At 41.9% G+C, this 23,117-nt stretch overlaps 1 protein-coding gene across 3 annotated transcripts in view; it reads left to right on the forward strand.

The window, feature by feature from the left end:
- The window catches only part of SUCO (SUN domain containing ossification factor), a 98,129-nt gene that overhangs the window by 30,873 nt on the left and 44,139 nt on the right, over positions 1–23,117 (forward strand). For 2 of the 3 annotated variants that reach the window (XM_032775855.2, XM_032775873.2), the window contains exons 3-9: positions 909–1,019; positions 3,184–3,329; positions 9,220–9,360; positions 9,558–9,708; positions 15,045–15,165; positions 17,469–17,593; positions 18,068–18,135. In XM_032775855.2, coding sequence (XP_032631746.1) covers positions 909–1,019; positions 3,184–3,329; positions 9,220–9,360; positions 9,558–9,708; positions 15,045–15,165; positions 17,469–17,593; positions 18,068–18,135 — 863 coding nt within the window. Of the gene's footprint in view, positions 1–908; positions 1,020–3,183; positions 3,330–9,219; positions 9,361–9,557; positions 9,709–15,044; positions 15,166–17,468; positions 17,594–18,067; positions 18,136–23,117 lie in introns of those variants that run through there. The other variant, XM_032775889.2, reaches the window with a different exon arrangement.

The following is a 23,117-nucleotide window of genomic DNA, read 5'->3' on the forward strand; positions in this document are numbered from 1 at the left end:
GATCCCAGGAACAACATCAGAGCTCTCTGTCCAGAAGAGTGCAGTGCTAGGAACAGCTAAGATACTGCGCAGAACCCTCAAACTCCCAGGCCTCTGGTAGAGGACCCGAGGTTGAGGAAGACACATACCATCCATAGGGGTGAGAGGGGAATTTTTTTTTTTTCCTAAATTATTTTCTGAATAGAGAAGTTGTACCAGTTTAAATCTATCTAGTTGAACTGACACAAACACCTAACAGACACACTTAAACAGTCTTAACAGTTTCTTAAGTCTGTTTATCTTGTGTCAAATTAAGCTAAACAGGTTTAGGTCACATTTGAGTGGCAAGTCTATGGCACCATAGCTGTGCCAGTATAACTCCATAGTGTAAATGTAGCCTACAGTACCAAATAGGATTTTTCCATCACTGTAGAAACACCACCTCCCTAAGTGAGGGTAGCTAGATCAACAGAAGCATTCTTCTGTCGGCTTGGCTGCATCTACACCAGAATTAGGTTGGCATGGTTACAGTGCTCAGATGTGAATTTTTCACACCCCTGAGGTACTGTAGCTATATCAATCTAAATCTTAAGTGTAGACTAGGCCTTAAGGAAATGTTAAATTGGTTTGTTTTTTAGTTCAAACCCTTTAATTGAACTAAAATGACTTAAACTGGTGTGACTTTCTTGTACAGACAACGATTTAAGAGCATTTAGCTTATATACATTAGCATGTAAGACATGTCTTTGGATGTTCCATAACTCAGCTTGTTTTTCTTTTGTTGGATCTAGAATTCAGGTCTAGAAAGGTAAAATAGTCCCAAGGTTTGTCTCAAGACCAATAGTGGGAAAGTGTTTTTAGTAGAACACAGATTAAATTCAAGCATGATATGACTATTATCCAATTTTCTTTACTTTATAATGCACTAGGAGGAAACAGGCAGACCCGTTGGAACGGAGTCTTTGGAACATGTGGACTCAAATATACACAACTATCCTGGAGAAACTGATTTACTTGATGACTGCACAAAAGAAGACCAGGCAAGCTTTTTCATTCATCATTTGGTGAATTTTTCAAACATTTGATGGGTTTGAGCTTTTCATTTGTGTGTTGAGGTTTTATAACTATTTATATTGTATCTTACTTGCATGGAGATATTGGGCACAGAGCTGCTGGAGGTGTCATTTTTTCAGATGGGAGGGAAAAAAACAAGGACCAACACATTTTATTATTAAACTCCTGCATGTATAATTTTTAACAGTGAGGGTAATTGACTATTGCACAACTTACCAAGGATGTGGTGGATTCTCCATCACTAGAAGCTTTTAAATCAAGATTGGATGTCTTTCTAAAAGATGCTCAAGCACATAACTACTTGTTTGGCTAGAAACAGGAGTCACTTGGTAATATTCTATTGCCTGTGTTATGTAGCAGCTCAGACTAGATCAGGGGTAGGCAACCTATGGCACGTGTGCTGAAGGTGGCACACGAGCTGATTTTCAGGGACACACACACTACCCAGGTCCTGGCCACTGCTCTGAGGGGCTCTGCATTTTAATTTAATTTTAAATGAAGCTTTTTGAACATTTTGGAACCTTATTTACTTGACATACAACAATCGTTCAGTTATATTATAGACTTATAGAAAAAGACCTTTTAAATAGGTTAAAATGTATTACTGGCGCACACAACCATAAATTCGAGTGAATAAATGAAGACTCGGCACACCACTCCTGAAAGGTTGCCGACCCCTGGACTAGATGATTGTGCTGGTCCCTTCTGACCTTGAAATCTATGAATCTGTAGTACTTTCTGCCTACCTAAATTCCCTCTGCACTTTTGATTAGATGCATTATTCTTCATTTTCTAAACAGCTTTTACATTCCATCTTTCAGGTGGCTGCATTTCAATGGAGAGTGCAGGATTGTATGTAATAAAGTACTTTGAGAACTCTGTATGAAAATTACAGTTTAGAGAGAAGTTATTTGATTTCTGTTAAAACATACCTCATGCTTTCTAGGGGTCAAAAGACAAAGTATGCTAAAATATTTAACTCTGAGTTCCAGGTCATAGATACAATTCCATCATAAATCCTTCCCAGCCTCTTTGTGTTTAGAGTAATGACTCAAGCTAATCCAACTGATGAGTAGGGGCGCTTGGTTAAGAGTACTGTATATTCCTGAAGGAAATACTCTGATCTGTTTTGCACTTATCACATGCACACCTGCAAATTTATGTGACTACACCATGCAAAACTATAAACCGTAAATGTGATCGGATAGCTTAAGGACTAGGAGTTAAAACCAACAGAGAGCTATTTATTTGAACCTCATTTTGGTTATTTTCCTGTATGAAAAATGTGTCTAATACTTGCATCTCAGTTGAGATGCTGTCAAGGTTAATGTTTGTAATATGAGTTAAAACCTTGGGATGAAAGCTTTAGGTAGTATAAATTATTTTTGCACTTAATGTGAAACCTTAAACATATTCCTGTTTCAGTATAATTTAAATTCAATTGCTTAAACATTTATTTATTTTTGTAATGGTATTATTGGTGTAAACAAAGTGGTATAAATTCTTGTTTTGGTGAAATGTATACATTTTTTAGAAATATAGCATTATTAGGAAAAATTTCCTAATTGTATTGTTGAGCATACAACAAAAATTGCAAATATGTCCCAAAGTAGTATTTAGTGTCATGTATGTTGCTTATCAATGAAAGCATCCAATGTTCCTTTATGGCAGGGGTTGGCAACCTTTCAGAAGTGGTGTGCCGAGTCTTCATTCATTCACTCTGATTTAAGGTTTTGCGTGCCAGTAATAGATTTTAACGTTTTTAGAAGGTCTCTTTCTATAAGTCTATAATATATAACTGAACTAATGTTGTATTTAAAGTAAATAAGGTTTTTAAAATATTTAAGAAGCTTCATTTAAAATTAAAATAAAATGTAGAGCCCCCTGACAGGTGAGTGCCACTGAAAATCAGCTCATGTGCTGCGTTTGGCACACATGCCATATGTTACCTATCCCTGCTTTATGGTGTCAGATTCTCACTTTCGTGTGTGTGTGCGCACGCATATTTGGTGTTTGAAGAGATCAGAAATTCAGATGTCTGTTTTATGTAAATACAGGAGAAATGTACGTTACATCTCACTTTATCAGAAGTCATTCAAATTTTGCACTGATTTCTAATATTTTAAACAGACTACAGAAATGGGTGAATTAAGTCTGCCTCAGGTTGAGACACTACCTTCAGTAGACTTAAATGAAGCTTCTTCTAGCATAGCAGCAAGCATTGAAAACATTTCCAGTTCATCTACCTCAGAGATCTCTCCAGTCTCGCAGCCTGAGTAAGCCTTTTATTTTGTTACAGTTTTAATCTTTATTGCAATAAGTAGTATTTCCCCAAATAGGTGGCCCTTCTAAATTGTTAGGCATGAGGAATTGGTTGTAATACTGTGTAGGTGTTGGGATTTTGCTTGCCAAGCGTACCATAGCATTCTCAAAGCTATATATTTTTGTTAGAGAATGCCACCTGAAAGTGTTCAATCAGTTCTTCAAAATCTCCATGGCAACAGCTTTCTCATTGATTTACAATGGGGGAAACTATTGTTGCTACAATGCAAACTTCAGCCTACCACACTCTTACTAGTTTTGCTACATAGTGATTTATGATAGCAAGGCTACTCCAATATACTGTACCACTTCTGCAGTGTACCTTTCCTGCATTGTTTGCCTGAAGTGTCAATGTTGATTATTAACCTAGTTGGAGATACTGAGAACGGAAATATCTTTTCCTTTCACAGTAGTAAGCTTGCAAACTCTATTCTATATACACCTCATAGGATATCTGAAAAATACATATCTTTATCTGTTCCCTGATAAAGGCCACTAGCCCTCACAAATAGCCTTTCATGTCTTTGCCAGAACTGTTTCACTGCTGGGCTATACTTTGTACCTTAAGGAGATAAGCCTCTAAGAATTCTGTTATTCCCACCAGCAGCAACAGAGCTGTCCTAAACTCTCTGCTCTGACAGCAGGAGACATTTTTTTTCCCCTTAAATGGGGTCTCAAAACAGCTTAATTTAAAAGAATTCAGTAGTGCCTGTACAGCTTGTGAAGCTCCCAGTGGATCATAGTCTAGATTATCAGTGGCTGGGTGGCTCTGAAGCAATCTCTTCAAAGGGCACCTCTGGAACACAGAGGCATCACTCTGCTGCCCTCTCTGTGATGACACAAAATGCAGGAAAATAACAAGAAAAAGTTGAAGGTAACTATAGAATTCAAGTATTGGAGCGGTAGCTGTGTTAGTCTGGATCTGTAAAAAGCAGCAAAGAGTCCTGTGGCATCTTATGCCTCTGGCGAAGTGGGTATTCACCCACGAAAGCTTATGCTCTAATACTTCTGTTAGTCTATAAGGTGCCACAGGACTCTTCATTGCTTTTTATAGAACTCAAGTTGTGTAAAATTACAGAGCACCAACCCCTGGCATAAGAATTTAGACATCTCTTGCAAAGTTCCGCTCAGACACATCAGGATCTTAAAACAATGCTCAACTAATCATTTTGCTGAAAAATGCTCTGCGGCAGTACTTAGGCAGTACAGAACAAATTAAGCCTGACTCACTATCATTAAATTGACAGATTAAAGGAAAATCCGATTAAATTGGACTCATTAAATATAGCCAGTTAAAAGAATTATTTAAAGTCTGAGGATACATTTGCACTGCAATAAAAAAGCTCCAGCACGGAGTATCAGAGCCTGTGTCAATTGATTTGGGCTGTGGGGCTGCAAATTGCAGTGTAGCCACTGGGGCTCACGCTGGATCTCGGACTCCGACATCCACCCCCCTCCATGGGGTTTCAGAGCATATGCTCTGTCCTAAACCCAAATGCCTCCATTACAGTTTTTGGCCTATTTATCCTGATGCATTCACTAGTACCCTTTGCCAGTGGTGTTCAAGACTCATGGTAAAAATCACAAGAGCTGGCAGCACTCTTAGTGGGCTTCTTAAACCCTTAGTTCATGGAGCCATATAACTTCATGAGACTTTCACCTTTTATTAAAAAAGTTTCTAGCCCTCATGGATGGGGAAAAGCTGGAAAAAGTGATCCCTAAAGGCTGAAATGAGAAGATAAATTTAAAACAAACGTTTTTTAAAATCTTGTCATTTTTAGGGCTAGTCAATGGTATTATGGGGCCTGATTCATGATTTTCAAATGGTTTGGATTGGCTTCCCTGAATGAATAAGGGAAGAAGGAACAGGGTGACCAGAGAAGGTGAACGTTTCTTTACACTTAAAAACCTTTTGAATAAAAAGAAAAATGTTTATACCTATTTTAATTTTTCTATATGGACACTTATTTAAAGTGGCAATGGACTTTTAACAAGCATGTGCTCAATCACAAACAACATGGAAGTTTAGCAAACACTTTTATAGTCCAAGATGTTAAACAAAAAGTTGTATAGCTCTTCTATTTTGCTGTTGTGAGCTTTGAGTTGTGAACTGCCTGTTTAGCTGCCTTCTGTAATGTTAATGAGACATTACAACCACCACAAACATATTTGAATCATTCCATCTAAACTCCAGTTTTTACTTTGTAATAACTTAAAGTTGTTCCTTTTGGACATGAAACTGCTCATGATTGATCTCTGCCAAAAGACGAATATTTTTGGAAACCTTTCAGAAAAAATCAGTTGCCATCTGAGTAAGATGATAAATTTTATGGTTATATAAATTCCTTATTTTCTGACTTGTGTTTCAGTTAGTACTCAGTGTGAACAAATGATGTGCACATGTGTCAAGGTATTGTTCCCACTTTGAACTTTAGCGTCCAGAAAGTGGGGACCTGCATGTACCCTTCTAAGCTTAATTCCTAGCTTAGATCTGATAGCGCTGTCCCCAACCAGAAATTCCAGTGTCTGGTACACTCCCTGTCCCCCCAAAATCTTCCCTGGGGGACCCAAGACCCAAACCCCTTGAGTCTTAAAACAAAGGGAAACAAACCATTCCTGCACCTTTCCTTCTCCCAGACTTCCCCTCCCTGGGTTACCCTGAGAGGCTACACTGATCCAAACTCCTTGGATCCTAAAACAGAGAGGAATTAACTTTCCCCCCACCTCCTTTCCCCACACCAATCCCCTGGTGAGTTCAGACCCGATCCCCTTGGGTTTTAAACAAGGGGAAAAAAATCAATCAGGTACTTAAAGAGAGAGCTTTTAATGAAAGAAAGAAAAAGTAAAAATTATCTCTGTAAAACCAGGTTGGAAAATGTTTACAGGGTCTTCAGCTATACATAGACTAGAGGGACTCCCTCCCCCCAGCCTAAGTTACAAGTTACAGCAAACAGAGGTAAAATATCCTTCCAGCAAAATACACATTTGCAAATAAAGAAAACAAACAAAAGACTAATCCGCCTTCTAGCTAGTACTTACTATTTTGAACATAAGAGACTGTTTTAGAAAGATTGAAGAAACCTGGTTGCACTTCTGGCCCCTCTTAGTCCCAAGAGAGAACAAAGAACAGCACAAACAAAGACTTCCCTCCACCAAGATTTGAAAGTATCTTGTCCCCGATTGGTCCTTTGGTCAAGTGTCAGTCAGGTTCACTGAGCTTGTTAACCCTTTACAGGTAAAAGACATTAACCCTTAACTATCTGCTTATGACAACATGTTTTGTAGTAATTTTTTTTAACAACTTACATTTATAAATGACTAAACAGGACAGAATACATGTGCCTAGTGTTCGTGCTACTCTTTCATATATGTAAACTACACATATATATCTTCTGTGGGGAAAAAAAAATAAAGTTAAGGTATACCCAAAGATTTTTTTTCAATTAATATTTGTACCATATTTTATTGAATTACTAATTATTCATCTTCACATTGTTTCTGATCATTCATCTTCTCAGTCTTGTAGGGTCAAGAATATGCAGATCAATTTAATATTAATATGTTTAAGTTAGGTTTTACATCTTGGCATCTGAATTCGAGGTTTAATGCAAAGGCGTAATTTACCTGGCTCTGCCACCAAAAGGGTGTCAAAGGAAATAGCTATTAATATAATGGACCAAATAACTTGTTGTTATAACCCCTGGTTTTAAGGATTCATATTTAACACAAATCCTATATGAACCTGATTGGTAAAATCAATCTCTTAAACAAGATAATTAGTAGTCTTCCTTTTGTACTTGCGGGGATAGACAGGTCCCTTTGCGCATGGCCAAGAGTGAGTTTTTGAATGTCTAGTTTTTTCTCCCATTTAGCATTTTCATTTGAAAGGTGCCAAAATTAGTTCCTTAATTTTTTTCCATGGCTGCTTCCGTTGTAGGAGTAGCACCAGGTGGCAAACTGAAAGACTCAGCCTGTAGGTTGCTAACCTGCTATTATGCTTTGGAGGAGAGGGGGTAGGGGAAGAGACAGCATTTTGCAGCTCAGTGTCAGAATATTAGTGTGACAAGGTTTGTATTGCCTCAGGTGAAGATTGCTAGTGTTAAGATATGAGAGGCCGAGCAAAGGCTTTTCTTAGTTCTGATTTATCACCCTTATAGATAATGTTCCCTCTAATTTTTCCCATACATTGTGGAATGAATTTTATGTGCACTAATATGGAGGTATGATGTATGGCAGGAGTGAGGCCGAGGGGTTTGGAGTGTGTGTGTGTGTGTGGGAGTGCTCAGGGCTGGGATAGACAGTTGTGGTAAAGTGGGGGAGGGCTCTGGGGTGGGGCTGGGGATGAGGAGTTTCAGATGCAGTCTGCTTTGGGTTTGCGGCGAGGAGAGAGTATTCCCCCCCCCACCCCCCCGCCATCTCTCCCCGCAACAGCACCTTGTTGAGGAGAGAGGCGTCTCTCCCTGCTGCAGCCACCCTGGGACTGGGGGAGCCAGGGAAAGGCGTCTCGCCCTGCACCCCTCTTCCAGGCCCGCCTATGGCCATACCCAAGTGCAGCGTGCATGCCTGCATGGCTCTGCTAATTTTGTGTGCGGCCCTTGGTTGTCTCCTGCATAGGCGTGCACCTTAGAGGGATTATAGCTTATAGACCACTGGTTCTCAAACTATTGTACTGGTGACCCCTTTTACAAAGCAAGCCTCTGGGTGCAACCCCCTTATAAATTAAAAACACTTGTTTATATATTTAACTTCATTATAAATGCTGGAGGAAAAGCAGGGTTTGGGGTGGAGGCTGTCAGCTTTTGACCTCCCCTGTAATAACCTTGTGACCCCCTGAGGGATACCGACCCCCAGTTTGAGAACCCCAGTTACAGACATTGTGTACTCTTGTGTACCTGTATGAATGTAGGCAGAAAAGGAACAAATCAAAAATTCATTTGTTCCCTCCTCTCTCCATTTTTTTTCTGCTTCATCTCTGATGAAAGGCAGCTATGGCCTTTTGTTGCTTTAGGATCTGTGTGACCCAGCAAGTTCAAGTTTTCTTCCTGAAGACTGAAATGGAAATAATCAAGACACACAAGGACAGATTCTGTAGCCCAGTTGTGGCCCCTTTACACAGTGGCACAAAGGGGCTGTAATGCAGCATCATATGGTCAGCAGAGAATTCTCCTGGTATAGGAGAATGGCCTGCTAGCACACGTGCTGCTGCCAGGCCCTGTGTCTTTTCATGTCACCCCCTCCTGGCTTAAGAGGCATGACAGTGCTCTGTTCAGCTGTACATATCCTCCACTGATGTATGCTTTATGAAGAATCCTACACCAGTGGTAAAACTTACAGCCAGTCAGGCAGCTCTAAGTTGCGTTAGTTAAGGCTCACCCTGAGAATCTCACAAATGAGTTGGTTACAGCTCTCTTTCCCCCAGCCCAAGCAAAGCAAAGTTTGGACAAAAGAGCCAATTTCCCCCTTTATTTTGTAATAGTAATGGAAAATTCACTATTGCAAGAGTGATAAGATGTCTTAATGGAGACTTTTGAGAGCTGTGGCCTGGGCCTTCTATAAGACAAATGTTGTGTGCTGCTACCTTATACCATGGCAAATGGAATAGATGGGAAATAGATCATCCTTAATGTGAGCAATATGAGAATACACTTCCAAAATAGTGACATAACATTTATATATTTCCCTTCATCCACTTACAAGATCCATGACTGACATTTCCATGGTACTGTATTATATATGTATTCGCTCTCTTTCTGTATCAAAATAACTTCATTAACTTACCTCTTTGATTAGCAGGATATGTCTAATACCAGAAGGGTAAAAAGCATGTTATTTCTTTCCCTTCAGTGCAATAGAAAATTCCCGTGCTGATATCCCTATAGTCAGCTCTAGTGAAGCTGAGCAGTCAGAACCTGACTGTGATATTGGTGGGGCACTTGAGGCTGACCCTCAGAGTGAGCCTTCCTCTTTTGTCAATCCACCAGAGAGGTGAGTGTTGTGAGCCTAAAATAACTTCAGTGTGTTTTGCTATGCTGGCTTTGCAACATGGTCATTCACCTGCTCTGCTTGCTTCTGTATCCATTGTTTGTGTACAATTTCATATGTAGTATATTAAATGTAGTTATATGAAGATTCTAAAACTGCTTAATGTGTTGTTGCTTCTAATGTTCTTGTGTATTTTTCAGCCTTGTGGGTCAGCATATAGAGAACATTTCTTCTTCGCATGGCAAGGGAAAGATGACTAAATCTGACTTTGACTCAAAGGTTGCAGCAACTGAAAATGGGCCAGAGAAGGCAAAATCTGCTTTGAATGCTTCAGATAACTTGAAAAGGGAGGTATGTAATATAACTTGAAATATTCTGCCAGGACACTCATAATTAAGGAACTATCCAGGAGTTGTGTTTAAATTGCAAAATTATCTTTTTGCCTTTTCCTCTGCTTTGATACGTATATTGCCTCAAAGATTTATTCAAAAATTCATTTCCCTCCCTTGCTTTTTTCAGTTTTAAGTATCAGGTTTTCATTTCCATCTTTGCTTTAAGAATTAGTATTCCCTTCATTTGGGGGATTGAGCTGTAGTTCAGATTACTGCCTTGTGTGATGTGATTTCACTAGTTAAGTCGTTGAATGATCTTGCCAAGATCCTTCGTCATAGAGGATGAGGAACTGATACTAATGATCATTCAAATCTAAAAAAACTGTAGAAAGCTGCCCGGGATGGTGGCAAAAGAGGGTCTTGTATCAAATAGTGGGGAGAACAGTAAAGGGAAAAAACAAATTTTATTTGCAGCAGAAAAAGCACTTTCTTTTCAATATTAAAAAAAAAAAAAAAATAGTTTCTCTCCCCTGTACTGCCCCATTCTTCTGTGTAAAATGGGCAGATACCATTGGAAGAGAAAGTCGCAAAAGTTACATGGAAATAATGCAAGAAACCCAAAACAACTATTTAAAAAAAAAAACAACCCAAAACCCTGATGACAGCCGTCCAACACACAAGGTGGAATTGGCTACAATTGCACAGCCCACACACTGCCATCTCTGGGAGAAACCATGGTACGAGGACCCGCCACATGGCACTACAGAACACCCCAGCATCATGAATTTGTGAAGGTGATCTCTAACCAGAGCTGAACTATCTATACTCTACTCTCCAAGGGACTGAATTTCTGTGATGCCACAGAACGTTATACCATACTAAACATGAGGAGAACTATAAGAGTTCTTCCGCTGACTTCTGCCTCAAAGAATTCTTTCACAACAATGGTGACACCACCCACAATTACCATGTCCCAACTGACAGTCATAAGAAAAAAATTTATCTGACTGGACATCAGAGAAGACAAAATCACACTTTTTTGATCATTATGTTGCATCAGGAAAAAAAATTGACTGTGAAATCTTTAACAAACATCACATCCACCACATCTCTCCACTTCCCGGAGGACAGCTATACAGACTCTGAAATCCAGCCACCAAATAGTGATCACAGGCACCATCGTAGTCCTCAACCATGATTATGTTAATGAGGCCAAGTGACATCTGAAGTTTTACCACAGTTTACCCAGAAAATTGAGGATATCATGAAATCCTTCCCCAAATCACTCCAAGAGAAACTGTACAACTTCATCCCCCACAAATCTAACCCAGACACCTTTTACATGTTCCCAAGGTATACAAAGCAGGGAATCCAGGCAGATCCATAGAAACCATCTTCAAACTATTCACCACACAAAGAGCCACTTTCCTCTAGGACACAACCTATTCCTCCAGAAACTCCACAACATTAACAGCCTCCCTCAGAACACTGTCCTTTGCACCATGAATGTCACCTACCTATACGCCAACATACCTCACAATGATGGCATAGCTTCCTTTCTCAGATATTTACAAGATAACGGACAACTCTCAGATATCCACCTCCAGCACATCACCAAATTCACCCATTTTCATCCTCACCTGTAACAGTTTTACGTTCAACAACAAACACTTCGCCCAAACCATGGGAATAGCACCAGGTACTAGGATGGCTCCCCAATGTGCCAACATCTTCATGGGTCACCTTGAAGAATTTCTGGAAAAAGGCACCACAAAATCAATGATATACTTCACATATATCAATGATGTTTTCATCCTCTGGACAGATGACCTAAATTCCTTCAGACTTCAACCACCATGATCCATCCATTAAACTTTCTGTAGAACACTCCTATCATAGCTTCCTACTCAGATTTGAACCTTAGCGTTCATAACCTGAGAAGCTAGCATGAACCCCTCTAAGCTTAATTACCAGCTTAGATTTGATATCGCTGCCACCAGCCAAGAATTTCCAGTGTCTTGGCTCACTCTGGTCCTCCCAAACCCTTCCCTCGGGAAACCCCCCAAGACTCAGATGCCCTGAGTCTATAATCCAAAGGAAAATAACCCACTTCCCCACTTTATCCCACCCAGAATTTTCCCTCTCTGGCTTAATCTGAGACGTACTGAAATTGCAACCTTCTTTACATCACAATACCAAGAAGCAGTCTCTATCTTCCCACAAAAGAGACAACCAAATACACGGAAAACAGAAGATTCTATCTCTCTTCCCCCCTCCCACCCAATTCCCTGGTGCGCAGAGATTCACGCCTCGTACATCCTAACACACAGAGAATTTCCCCATCCTTCGTTTCTAGGTCCTACTGAGAAAAAAACTCAAACAGTCTTAAAAGAGAGAACAAAATAGTAAAGTAACAGTTCTCTGTAATTCTACAATGGTACGATACAGGCTTTCAACCTTATTACGAAGAAATGAATAACAATACGGAAACGGGATAAACAGCCTTACCCAAACAATACCAATTTTAAAACGATACTTATAGCCAAATACACATAAAGACTCCACCAGCCAGATACAAGCACAGAATGCAAAATACAAGCAAAACAATTAAAAGACTATACTTTTGCTAACCTTGTACTTACAACCTGGGAAACAGAAGATTAGAAGGACTGGAAATAGACCCTCTCATACTGACGAGTAGCACAGAACAGACAATAAACCCCAGACGCAAGAAAAAAAAAATACCCACAAAATTTCCCTGTCCCTTAAGCTTTGAAAAATCCGGTTTCCTGATTGGTCCTCTTGTCAGGTGTTTGGTTCCCTTTGTTAACCTTTTACAGCTAAAAGAAACATTAACCCTTAGCTATCTGTTTATGACAACTCCCACACTAGCATCAACTTCTTGGACACCGCAATCAGCTTCAACAATGAAACCCCCTGGACTGTGTATGAGAAATCCACAGATGACCACATCTGCCTTTGTAGATCCAGTAGCCACCTCAAACAGATCAAGAAATCTGCTATCTACAGCCAGGCGTTCAGATACTACAGAATATACTTCAAGGTGAAAGTGTGGGGTATATAACTTCACACTTAAAACCATCTTCACCAAACAAACACATTCCAACAGCGAAGTAGATTGCGTTATGGAACAGGCCACCCAAATATCGTGAGAGAATTTGCTTCAATACAGAAATAAAAACCTCCTCTGACCACATACCTCTAGCTGTCACCTATTCCCGCACTGGAACCCTTACAGGGTATCATAAACTGCAACCCATATTTGATGGGGACCCTATCCTCAAAGATTTTTCCTGAACTCCCTCTTCAAATAACCCTCCAGCCTCTCCAATCTCTTCATCATCAGAAGCAAGCTCCCGACAGACCAGGACACACCAACTCAAAGTGGCACCAGACCCTGCCAGAACAGATGCACAACCTGCAGAAATATTTTCATTCTACTATAATCAATATCTCCGTAATACATTTTTTTCAAGATCCATGTGTGACTGGTTTGATCACAGAAACCTCTTGGGAGCCGCCATCCGATGTGCCAAGACCACTTCTACCCCTGCTTTCACTGCCAGCTCAGGACTCCAGCACCCTGTCTTGCTGAGCCAGATGCAGCAAAGACCCAGGGTCTGAATTACTTGCCCCAAAGCTGCAGGCTTCACTGAAAGCAGCTAACAGAAGTGTTCTCATTTTTAACACCCAGATGGCCAACTCCCAATGGGGTCTAAACCCAAATAAATCTGTTTTTACCCTGTATAAAGCTTATGCAGGGTAAACTCATAAATTGATCGCCCTCTATAACATATACACACCGGGTTTATGGTTTATCACCACAATCTATAACCCACTTAACACTCCCTCCATCCCCCCACGCTCCCCATGACTGGAGAGGGTGTTAACTGGCCACTTCACCTTGAATGGTCCCTTGAATGTGTTAACTACTTATGCTGAATGGTCTATTCCACCTTATATTTAGCTGGAACATTTTACAAAGATCATTTGATTACCTGTTCGGTTCATTCCTCTGAAGCACCTGGCATTGGCCACTGTCTGAAGACAGGATACTGGGCTAGATGGACCTTTGGTCTGACCCAAGATGTACTGCTGAGGGAGTTCTGTGCCATTGCACGTGCACCAAATTTATGTCCACCGCAGATTTATTTGCTTCCCCACAGAAAAATGACTTGCTGATGGGAAAGCAAAAGGAAACCACAAGAGGAGTCATACAACCCTCAGTTGGTAGTCCCAACTGGGCTGGAGAGGACAGGACTTCCTCTTTCTCTGCATGGCATCTGGGGACGGGTCAGACCTACCTCCAGATTTCTCCCTCTAGCTGTCGGAAGCTCTGCAAAGCCGCCTCCTCCCCTCCCCGCCTTCCTGCACGCATGGCTCCTTAGCTGCAGGAGGAGGGATCGCTGTACAGGAAGCTGCTCCCCCATCCAGCCAACCCCTGTGCATCCAGATCCCCTCATACCTAGATCCTCCTGCCAAGCCTCATTTCACACCTCCACTGAGCCCCACTCCCCCTGCACCTGGAACACTCCAGTGAGTCACCCAGATCCCTACCCTACCGAGCCCCAACCAGCTGTACCTGGTTCCTCAACCCACTGAGCCGGCCACCCCCGGAGCATCTGGACCCCCCTCTGAGCTTCCAAGACCCCCCTGCTGCGCTCTATCCTCCACCCCCGTGCTGAACCCCAACCACCTTCACCTGGATCCCTCTGCAGAGTCTCATTATCGTTGCACCCAGAACCTCCCAACAAGCCCCTGGCATCCAGACTCCCTCTGCACCCAGATCCCCCACTAAGCCGCTCACGTCCAGATTGCCCCACACAGAACCCTCTCAACCTGCACCTGGAGCCCCCCACACTAAGCCCTTCCACACTTGGATCCTGCTTTGTTGAGCCTGCCTGCCCACACCTAGTACACCTGGCATGCAAAATTTTAAAATATTATGTGTAGAATTTTTAATTGTTTGGCACAGAATGCCCTCAGGAGTAAATATGGCCATTCTTATGCTCTTAAAGAGCTCTTTTTCCCAGAGCTGGAGAGAGAGCTTCTCTCTCATCAATGGAAGTTGGTCCAATAAAAGAGATTAACTCATCTACCTTGCCCATTTAATATTATGTCGATTTGGAATCTGGCTTTTAAAAAACACTGCAGTTCTTTATTGTATTTTCTTGATTTAATGTTGGCTGTCTTAAAAACCTGAATCCTGTATATTGCTTGATTTTTTTTTTTTTTTTTTTTTTTTTTTTTTTTTTTTTTTTTTTTTTTTTTTTTTTTTTTTTTTTTTTTTTTTTTTTTTTTTTTTTTTGATATTTTTTTTTCCTTCTTTCCCAGAAGGACTATAAAAAAGCAGGAGAAATTGACCCTACATCAGTAATAACCCCAAAGGACCCAGGAGATATTCCAACATTTGATGAGTGGAAGAAGAAAGTTATGGAAGTAGAAAAAGAAAAAAGTAATTTCCAAGATTAATTCCTTTGGTCGAAATATGAGCCACTTCTTTATTTTAGTGTTTCCTCTTTTTTATTAACTTTTGTCTAAAATTTAAATAGTAAAAGTAAATGCATTAGTACAGACGCAGACTTTTAGGCTGCATCCTAAAGATATATAATACAGAAATACACCTGACTTCCTTGTGTAGTTGTCTGTCAAAATATTATCTCCATAAAACATGGCACGGCATTGGCATTTTACAGTATTTCATAAACATCAAAATTGCAAGAATTTCAACTTTAATTAAAGCAGCTGGAACTTGTGTGCAGCTATTTCATTGCAAACTGTTAGGCAGACTTCCATTTTGCAGAAGAAACCCTGATGCTGAAGCAGCTAGTCCTGCCCAAGTATCTCCTTAACTGGACATAGAAATGTCACTTTAAAAATAGTGATCTCATAGTCCTATAGAGCTGGGAAAGGGAACATTTTCCTATCTTCCCAGTGAACCTGGTGCTTATTTCTAGCCCAGAAATGTCCTGCAATGACTATATTTTAAAGTCATGGCATATATAGTAAATGTAAGCAAATTAATATTTAAAGGCTCTTGAGTGTCTAAGATCTGTGCAGTTCTCCCTCAATAATTAAGGCGCTTGACATTAGGTGGAGAGCTACAAAAAATAGTCCCAGTGACATTTTTACAAACGTGAGGTTTTTATTATTGAACGTTGGTAAAAGATAGCATATAGAGCAACATGATGGTAAAGCTTTATCAACACTCATTTAGGATGCCCTGCATACCTTCCTTTGGCTTTGTCACTTGTGAGTAGAAGGAAGTTTCTGAATGAATGCTGCTAAAACATGTCTGTCACACCATTATGTAGCTATGTGTGTAAATGTCCAGAAAGTTTTGAAGTGTGTGGCCATTACCTCCGTTCAGATACCTACTTTTTCTGTCTTGGTTTTTATAATATTTAAAAATTTACTACAGATTACATGAAGAAAAAATTTTGTGGCCTAATTCCATAGAAGTCAGGGAATTCTGAGTAATAGTAATCACTGTTGCCTAAGCCTTGCCGTACATGCTTCACATCGGACATTTATGTAGCTGTCTAGTGGTCAAGAACACAAGGTACATATTACATTGTGTCTTATTTGTAGAGCACCAGTCACTGAAATATCTCTTAGAAGTATTGTGCTCTTTTCTGATAGAGAAGCGAGAACTAATTGCCAATTTTCCTTTTGGGAGTTTTTCAACAATTTAACACTTTAAAAAACATGCCTAAATTCTTGTGCTGGATATTGTTTCATATAGATGAATGCTTCCCTACATTAGCAAATTGAAATGCTAACATGGGAACAAGATAAATTATTTAACTACTAAGGTCCACATAAAAAATGAAAGAGGAATCTTAAAAGCAGCTCTATAGAAAGACCATTTTTTTTTTTTACAGTCTGATCACATACAGTGAATTAATTTGTACTCTTACGTTGAAGCTTGCAGCTTTGTTACTCAAACGTTGAATAACAATACTTTCTTCAGATCTGAAAAGATTGGGTCCATACATGTCTTAGGTTACTGTCAAGGTTCCTTCCCCACTCTGAACTTTAGGGTACAGATGTGGGGACCTGCATGGACACTTCTAAGCTTAACTACCAGCTTAGATCTGGTATTGCTGCCACCATTCACAAGTACTCCCTTCCATGGGTAGCCTTGAGAAACTTCCCCAATTCCCTGGTGAACACAGATCCAAACCCCTTGGATCTTAAAACATGGAGAAATTAACCATCCCTCTTCCTTTCTCCCACCAACTCCTGGTGGATCCAACCCCCTTGTATCTAAAAAACAAGGAAAAATCAATCAGGTGTTAAGAAAAAAGGCTTTTATTAAAGAAAAGGTAAAAGAAAACTCTCTCTGGGAGAGATTAGCATACCAGCTACTCTCACAAACAGATTCAAAACACAGAGGATGTTCCCCTGGGCAAAAACTTTAATACACACAAGAATACCCAAATTTGATGATTCCCTTATGGTACCAAGACAAGTTACAAAGAAAACAAACATAAACCTATTTATCCCTTTCTAAAACTTACTACTCTGATAAGAGGCTGGTTCCTTGATCTTTTTCATTCCGGCTGAAACTGACTAAACAAAGGAAACTTCCCTCCTTCCTTTTTGAAACATCTTGTTCCCCCATTGGTTTTTCTGGTCAGGTGTCAGCTAGGCTAGGTGAACTTCTTAACCCTTTACAGGTAAAAGAGGCATTAACCCGTAACTATCTGTTTATGACAGTTACCTTGTTAACAACAAAATTTATCTTGTCTGCAGGTCAATCAATGCACCCATCCTCTAATGGAGGACAACATTCCACAAAAAAGGTTCAGAAAAACAGAAATAACTATGCCTCGGTAGAGTGTGGTGCCAAAATACTTGCTGCTAATCCAGAAGCAAAGGTAATTTTGTTTACTAATTTGGGGTTATGAATGTGTATGTGTGCATATTTTAAATGTGATCTTGTACTGTTCTAGCCACACTTACCTTAAAACAAAACATTGGTTTTCTAAGGCAGTGTTTCTAACCTTTTTTCAGTATTTCTTTTTTTTTGGCTTTTGAAATACTGGAATTCCATGAAAACATCTACCGAGCATAGGATTCTATGGAGGCTAGTTATGTTGTGTGCTGTAAAATCTTGCCAGCTTATTTAATAAGCGACTAGTCCTTTGGAGGTATATGTAATCTGAGATGTATTATCTTCTGCATGCTGTCCTATTTAATCAGTTCCATAACTTAATATTTGATTCCTAGAGTTATATGTGCACTCTAAATGCAAAAGTATGGATTAAAAATTCATTTATGTTAAAGGAAATGTTGCTTTATTTTAATTCTTTATTACCTGTCATAACTTAAGAACTTTATTATCCATTTAGAGCACATCAGCAATTCTGATAGAAAACATGGACCTCTATATGCTAAATCCATGCAGTACTAAAATCTGGTAAGTTATGTAGCACTGTGCATAGGATTTTTTGGTTTGCCATCCTGCTGGGAATATGTGCATACTGGTCCATTTACCTGAGATCAGAATCTGCCTGCCTTAAGTGACACTAAACTATTCAGAGTGGGGTAGAGAGGAAAATACTCAAGAGTTTAGAAAAAGGTGGACCTTCATTTCCTCCACTGCAGAAAAAATCCAGTTTTTTGGTAGTACTACTTTCTCTCTGGCATTGAGATATGGCGATAGAGGGATGGGTTCACCTAAGTCTTGAGTTTTGTGCTTGGTCTCTGTAGTTTAGTTGTTCCCATGGCATCTGAAACAAGGAGATTGCTCTGCACACTAAACCAAGGAGAGCAGTACAGGGAAAAGAAAACAGAGAAGGCAGCTCTAGGCCTTCCCACCTCAAAGAAAACAGTACTGTGAGGTTTTTTGGAAGTCAAGTCTCTCGTCTAAAGTTCCTGTATTGTTTTCCTTTCTCCCCTGCTTCAGTCTAACCCTTCTTATATGTTGCCCATTATTGTCATAGGAGCTCTCTCAATTATCAGTTCTTTTGTAATCAGCAAGCTCAGCCTCAGAGTCCAAGAGCTGGTGCCAGTTAACTCAAGATCAAGATTGGGCAACCAATCTTTCCATAATTCTGGATCTTCTCCACACATGAACTAGCAGAACTTTTTTAAATGCCATGTTTTTAACAGAGCTAATTTTCATGGCACACTATTTATTACTGTAGCTTTTTTCTGTGAAATCTATGATCTTAAGGAAGAGAGAAACCTGTGCATCCACTTGGCCTTTGTGGAAGATTCACTTAAGTCTTTACAACTTTATAGCTGCTTTTGAAGGTGTTTAAAACTCTGGTTTGGATTATATTTCCTTTTTCCAGGTTTGTTATGATTTGTTCGGCCTGTATGTAGGATGGTTTACCCTAGGTATGTCAGATGTTGGAGCATATGGCATTTATCAGTATAATATTGAAATATATGCTGTAAATCTGTTCCAGTTGCATAAAAATTGAAAGTCTGCTTTTAATTCAAATTGTGATTTGTACAGTATTTAAATGTATTTCAGGATTATCATTTTGTGAGTAAACTGATGAATACTGTAGCACAGTGAGTCACTGTGCTGAAAATCTGAGTTTTTAGACTGTATCCTGAGTTTAGACTCGAACTCTTCTGGGCTGGGAGCACCATGGAAACAAATATATTTGAATCCTGGGGAGAGACTAGGGGCATAGCTACACTTGCAGTTGTACAGCGCTGTGAGTTGAACCCGCCTTCGTACAGCTGAGTAGGGAAAGCACTACAGTCTGTCCACACTGCCAGCTGCCAGCGCACTGGTGTGCCCACATTTGCAGCTGCGTTGGGAGCAGTGTCTTATGGGCAGCTATTCTAGTGGCTGCAACGTACTTTTCAAATGGGGGAGTGAGGTGGAGTGTGACAGGGAGCATGGCGGGGGGGGGGGGAGAGGGGAGAGTGGGTTTTTGGAGTGCTGAGTGTCACCACGCTGCCTTATAAGTTCAGACCCCCCCTTCCTCCCCTACCCCCGTCACTCACTGAAAGCAAACAGCAGCTGTTTCTTTTTTTCTCATAGACCGGGTAAGCAGCCAGTCGCCGAAAGGGACCTCAACCTCCCAACCCCTTCCCTCCCCCTTCAGGCAAACATTAGCTGTGGATACTCCAAACGGAGCCCACCTTCCTGCCTCTCACTCATTCAAAGCAAACAGTAGCTGTGTTTGGTTTTTTTGATAAACAGTCTCCAAAACGAGCTTTGAAAGGGCACTTCCTCCTCCGGAATTCACAACAGAACAAGAGAGAATGCTTCAGTTAAAAGGATTATGGGGAGTTTCGGGAGGTCAGTCAGGCCTTAGCTACGCTGGAGAGTTGCAGCACTGTTGGTGGCTTTACAGTGCTGCAACTCACTCACCATCCACACTTGCAAGGCACATACAGTGCTGTATCTCCCTGGCTACAGCGCTGGCTGTACTCCACCTTGGCCTGGGGAATAACGACTGCAGCGCTGGTGATGCAGCGCTGCTCCGCCAGTGTTGCCACCAAAAGCACTGTTGTTGGCCTCCAGAGGTATTTGGAGGTATCCCAGAATGCCTGTTCAGCCACTCTGCTCATCAGTTCGAACTCTACTGCCCTGGCCTCAGGTGACCCGCCCTTTAAGTGCCCTGGGAATTTTAAAAATCCCCTTCCTGTTTGCTCAGCCAGATGTGGAGTGCAATCAGTGAATCTTTCCAGGTGACCATGCCTCCACACGCCAAATGAGCCCCAGCACGGAGCAATGGCGAGTTGCTGGATCTCATCAGTGTTTGGGGTGGAGGAAGCTGTGCAGTCCCAGCTGCGCTCCAGCTGTAGGAATTACGATACCTATGGGCAGATATCAGGGGCCATGACCGGGACACGCTGCAGTGCAGGGTTAAAGTGAAGGAGCTGCGGAGTGCCTATTGCAAAGGGAAACCGCTGCTCTGGCGCTGTCCCCATGACCTGCCATTTTTAGAAAGAGCTGGACGCGATACTTGGGGGTAACCCCACCACCAATCCGAGGACCACAATGGACACTTCAGAGCAGAGGGGGAGGAGGAGGGGGAAACAGTGAGGATACTGGGGTGGGGGGAGACACCCCGGAGTCCCTGGAGGCATGCAGCCAGGAGCTCTTCTCAAGCCAGGAGGAAGGTAGCCAGTCACAGCAGCCGGTACTTGGTGGAGAACAAACAGAGGAGCGGGTTCCCGGTAAGCGGCTTTTATTTTCAGGATGGAAATTTTTCGGGAGAGGAGGGAGGGTTAGGGCTGCATGCATGCCTAGATGTGAAATATTGCATTGATGTGGTCTATCACGTCGCGGTAATCGGCCTTGATAATGTCTTCAGAAGTTTCAGCCAGAGCGAGGGCAATGCGCTTGCGCAAGCTTATTGGGAGAGCCACTGTGGACCTTGTCCCAGTCAGGTTAACGCATCCGCGCCACTGTGCCGCGAGGGTTGGGGTCCATTGCAAGACACAGGCAAGCTGCATAGGGGCCAGGGCGGAATCCGCATTGCTGTAGAAGACCCTCCCACTCTTCCCAGGTGACCCGCAGCAGTGAGAGATCTTCCAGGATCAACTCCTGTGGAAAATGTTGGGAGAGTGTTCAGTGTAGGTGACCCCTGCAGCTGTTTGCTTTCCCCAGCGCACAGAAACCCCTTGGACAGTACAGCCCTGAAGCAATCAGTCTCCCTTACTCACCATTTCGGGGCTCTTGTGGGTTATGTGCGCTCTTTGATATGGGAAAATTATGCTATTGTGAAGACTGTAAACTCCTTCACTGTGTGGGAATAACTGTCTGTCTGATATAAACAATGCTGCCTCTGTTAAGTGTTGCCTTCTTTTTTGCCTTTCCACAAGCAACCTTGAGATCTCAGCTGCCTGTGTTATCAACAGCTCAAAGACTCCAAAACCTCCGGAAGAAGCTGCGAAAAAGCAAAGACGACCTGCTGCAAGCAGTTATGGATCACTCTGTCCGAAAGAGAATCAGAAAGTGCAGGACTGGAGGGAAAGGGAAAGCAGGATCCGCCAGAAAAATGCAGCGGCCGGGAAGAAAAGCACAAAGCAGCCGATAAGCATCTTGGCGTGCCAAGCGGACTCTGTCCCAGGCGCTCGTAGCCATGCAGGCAGAGCACTACCACACCGCCACCCCCCCTCCCAAAGCTCTTTCCCTTGTGCCCCAATGTCAGCTCAAAACTCACTTCCCCAGCATCCAGGTTCTTACCACCACCAGCTGCCTCCAACACTTGTACGTTTACCAACCAGCCCTGAGAACTACAACTCTTACCCTCTGCACTCTACCCCCATCACCATGCAGTATAGGCATCCTGAAGTGCAGCAGTCATTGCACAGCAGTCCAGACAGGACATATTCAAACCTGTGACTGTACAGTTCCCCATCCCACCCCCCTGCCCTTTTAGGTTCCCTAAATATTAATATGTGTGTCTCGTCAAAGTTTTTTCTTTTCAATAAATGAATCCTTGGGCTTTGACCAACTGTGCTTTATTATTGCCAGAAAGTCAAATACCTTAGCCCAGGGAAAAAACAGGCACTTGCAAATTCAGCTTAGAACACAGATTCCTACTACATTGTACCACTGCACCTTGCCTCCCGTGCAAAGTGCACTCCAAACATTGCTATTGGTTTTCGCCTCAAATTCCTTCCCTCAAGGCCATCCTAATCCCTTTGCAGTCCTGTGCTGGACCTCTCTGTTAGTAGGCGCTGCTCTCTGGCTGTGCGAAATTCCTAGCCTCCAGGCATCTGACCTCAGCAGTGTCCATGCCTGACTGGGAATCTTCTTTTCATCCTTCCTTCCACATATATTTATGGAGGGAGTAAGCACACCAGACTTGACCGCTGGGATGCTGCTGTCCCCCCATAGTCTAGTTCCATACAGAGTATCGCAGCGCCCCTTTAAATGGCCAGAAGCACATCCTACAGTCATTTGCTCCCGGGCTCAGCCTGTAGTTGAACCGGTCCTTGCTCCTGTCAAAGCTTCCCTGTATACCGGTTTCATTGAGACAAGGTTACGTGTAAGCGGGGGTCCTCTAGATCTACAATGGGTATTTCGGAATGTCCCCTACTGTGATCTTGCCGGTCTGCTTATGGGAAAAAAGTCCTGGCCTGCAAGCTTCCTGAACAGGCCAGTTGTTCTGAAGATGCGTTGCATCATGCAACCTTCCAGGCCAGCCTGTGTTTAATGTCAATGAATCACGGCCCATGGTTGATCCACAAGCGCCTGGAGAACCAATAGAGATAAATACCCCTTCCGATAACGTACTTGGGATGAGGTGGTGGTGGTGCCAGATAGCGAATGTGTCCCATCTATTCGCCCTCCACGTTAGCGGGAAACCCATCTTGTTGCAAGGCTTATCACGAATGTCCTGCTACGTTCCCCAGAGTCTACGGTTCTTTTAGCATGATGCAATTAATGGCCCTTGCAAACTGCAATAACACGATTCC

This window comes from Chelonoidis abingdonii, chromosome 7 (genome assembly GCF_003597395.2).
Source record: "Chelonoidis abingdonii isolate Lonesome George chromosome 7, CheloAbing_2.0, whole genome shotgun sequence".
In the NCBI taxonomy this organism is placed as follows: Eukaryota; Metazoa; Chordata; order Testudines; family Testudinidae; genus Chelonoidis; species Chelonoidis abingdonii.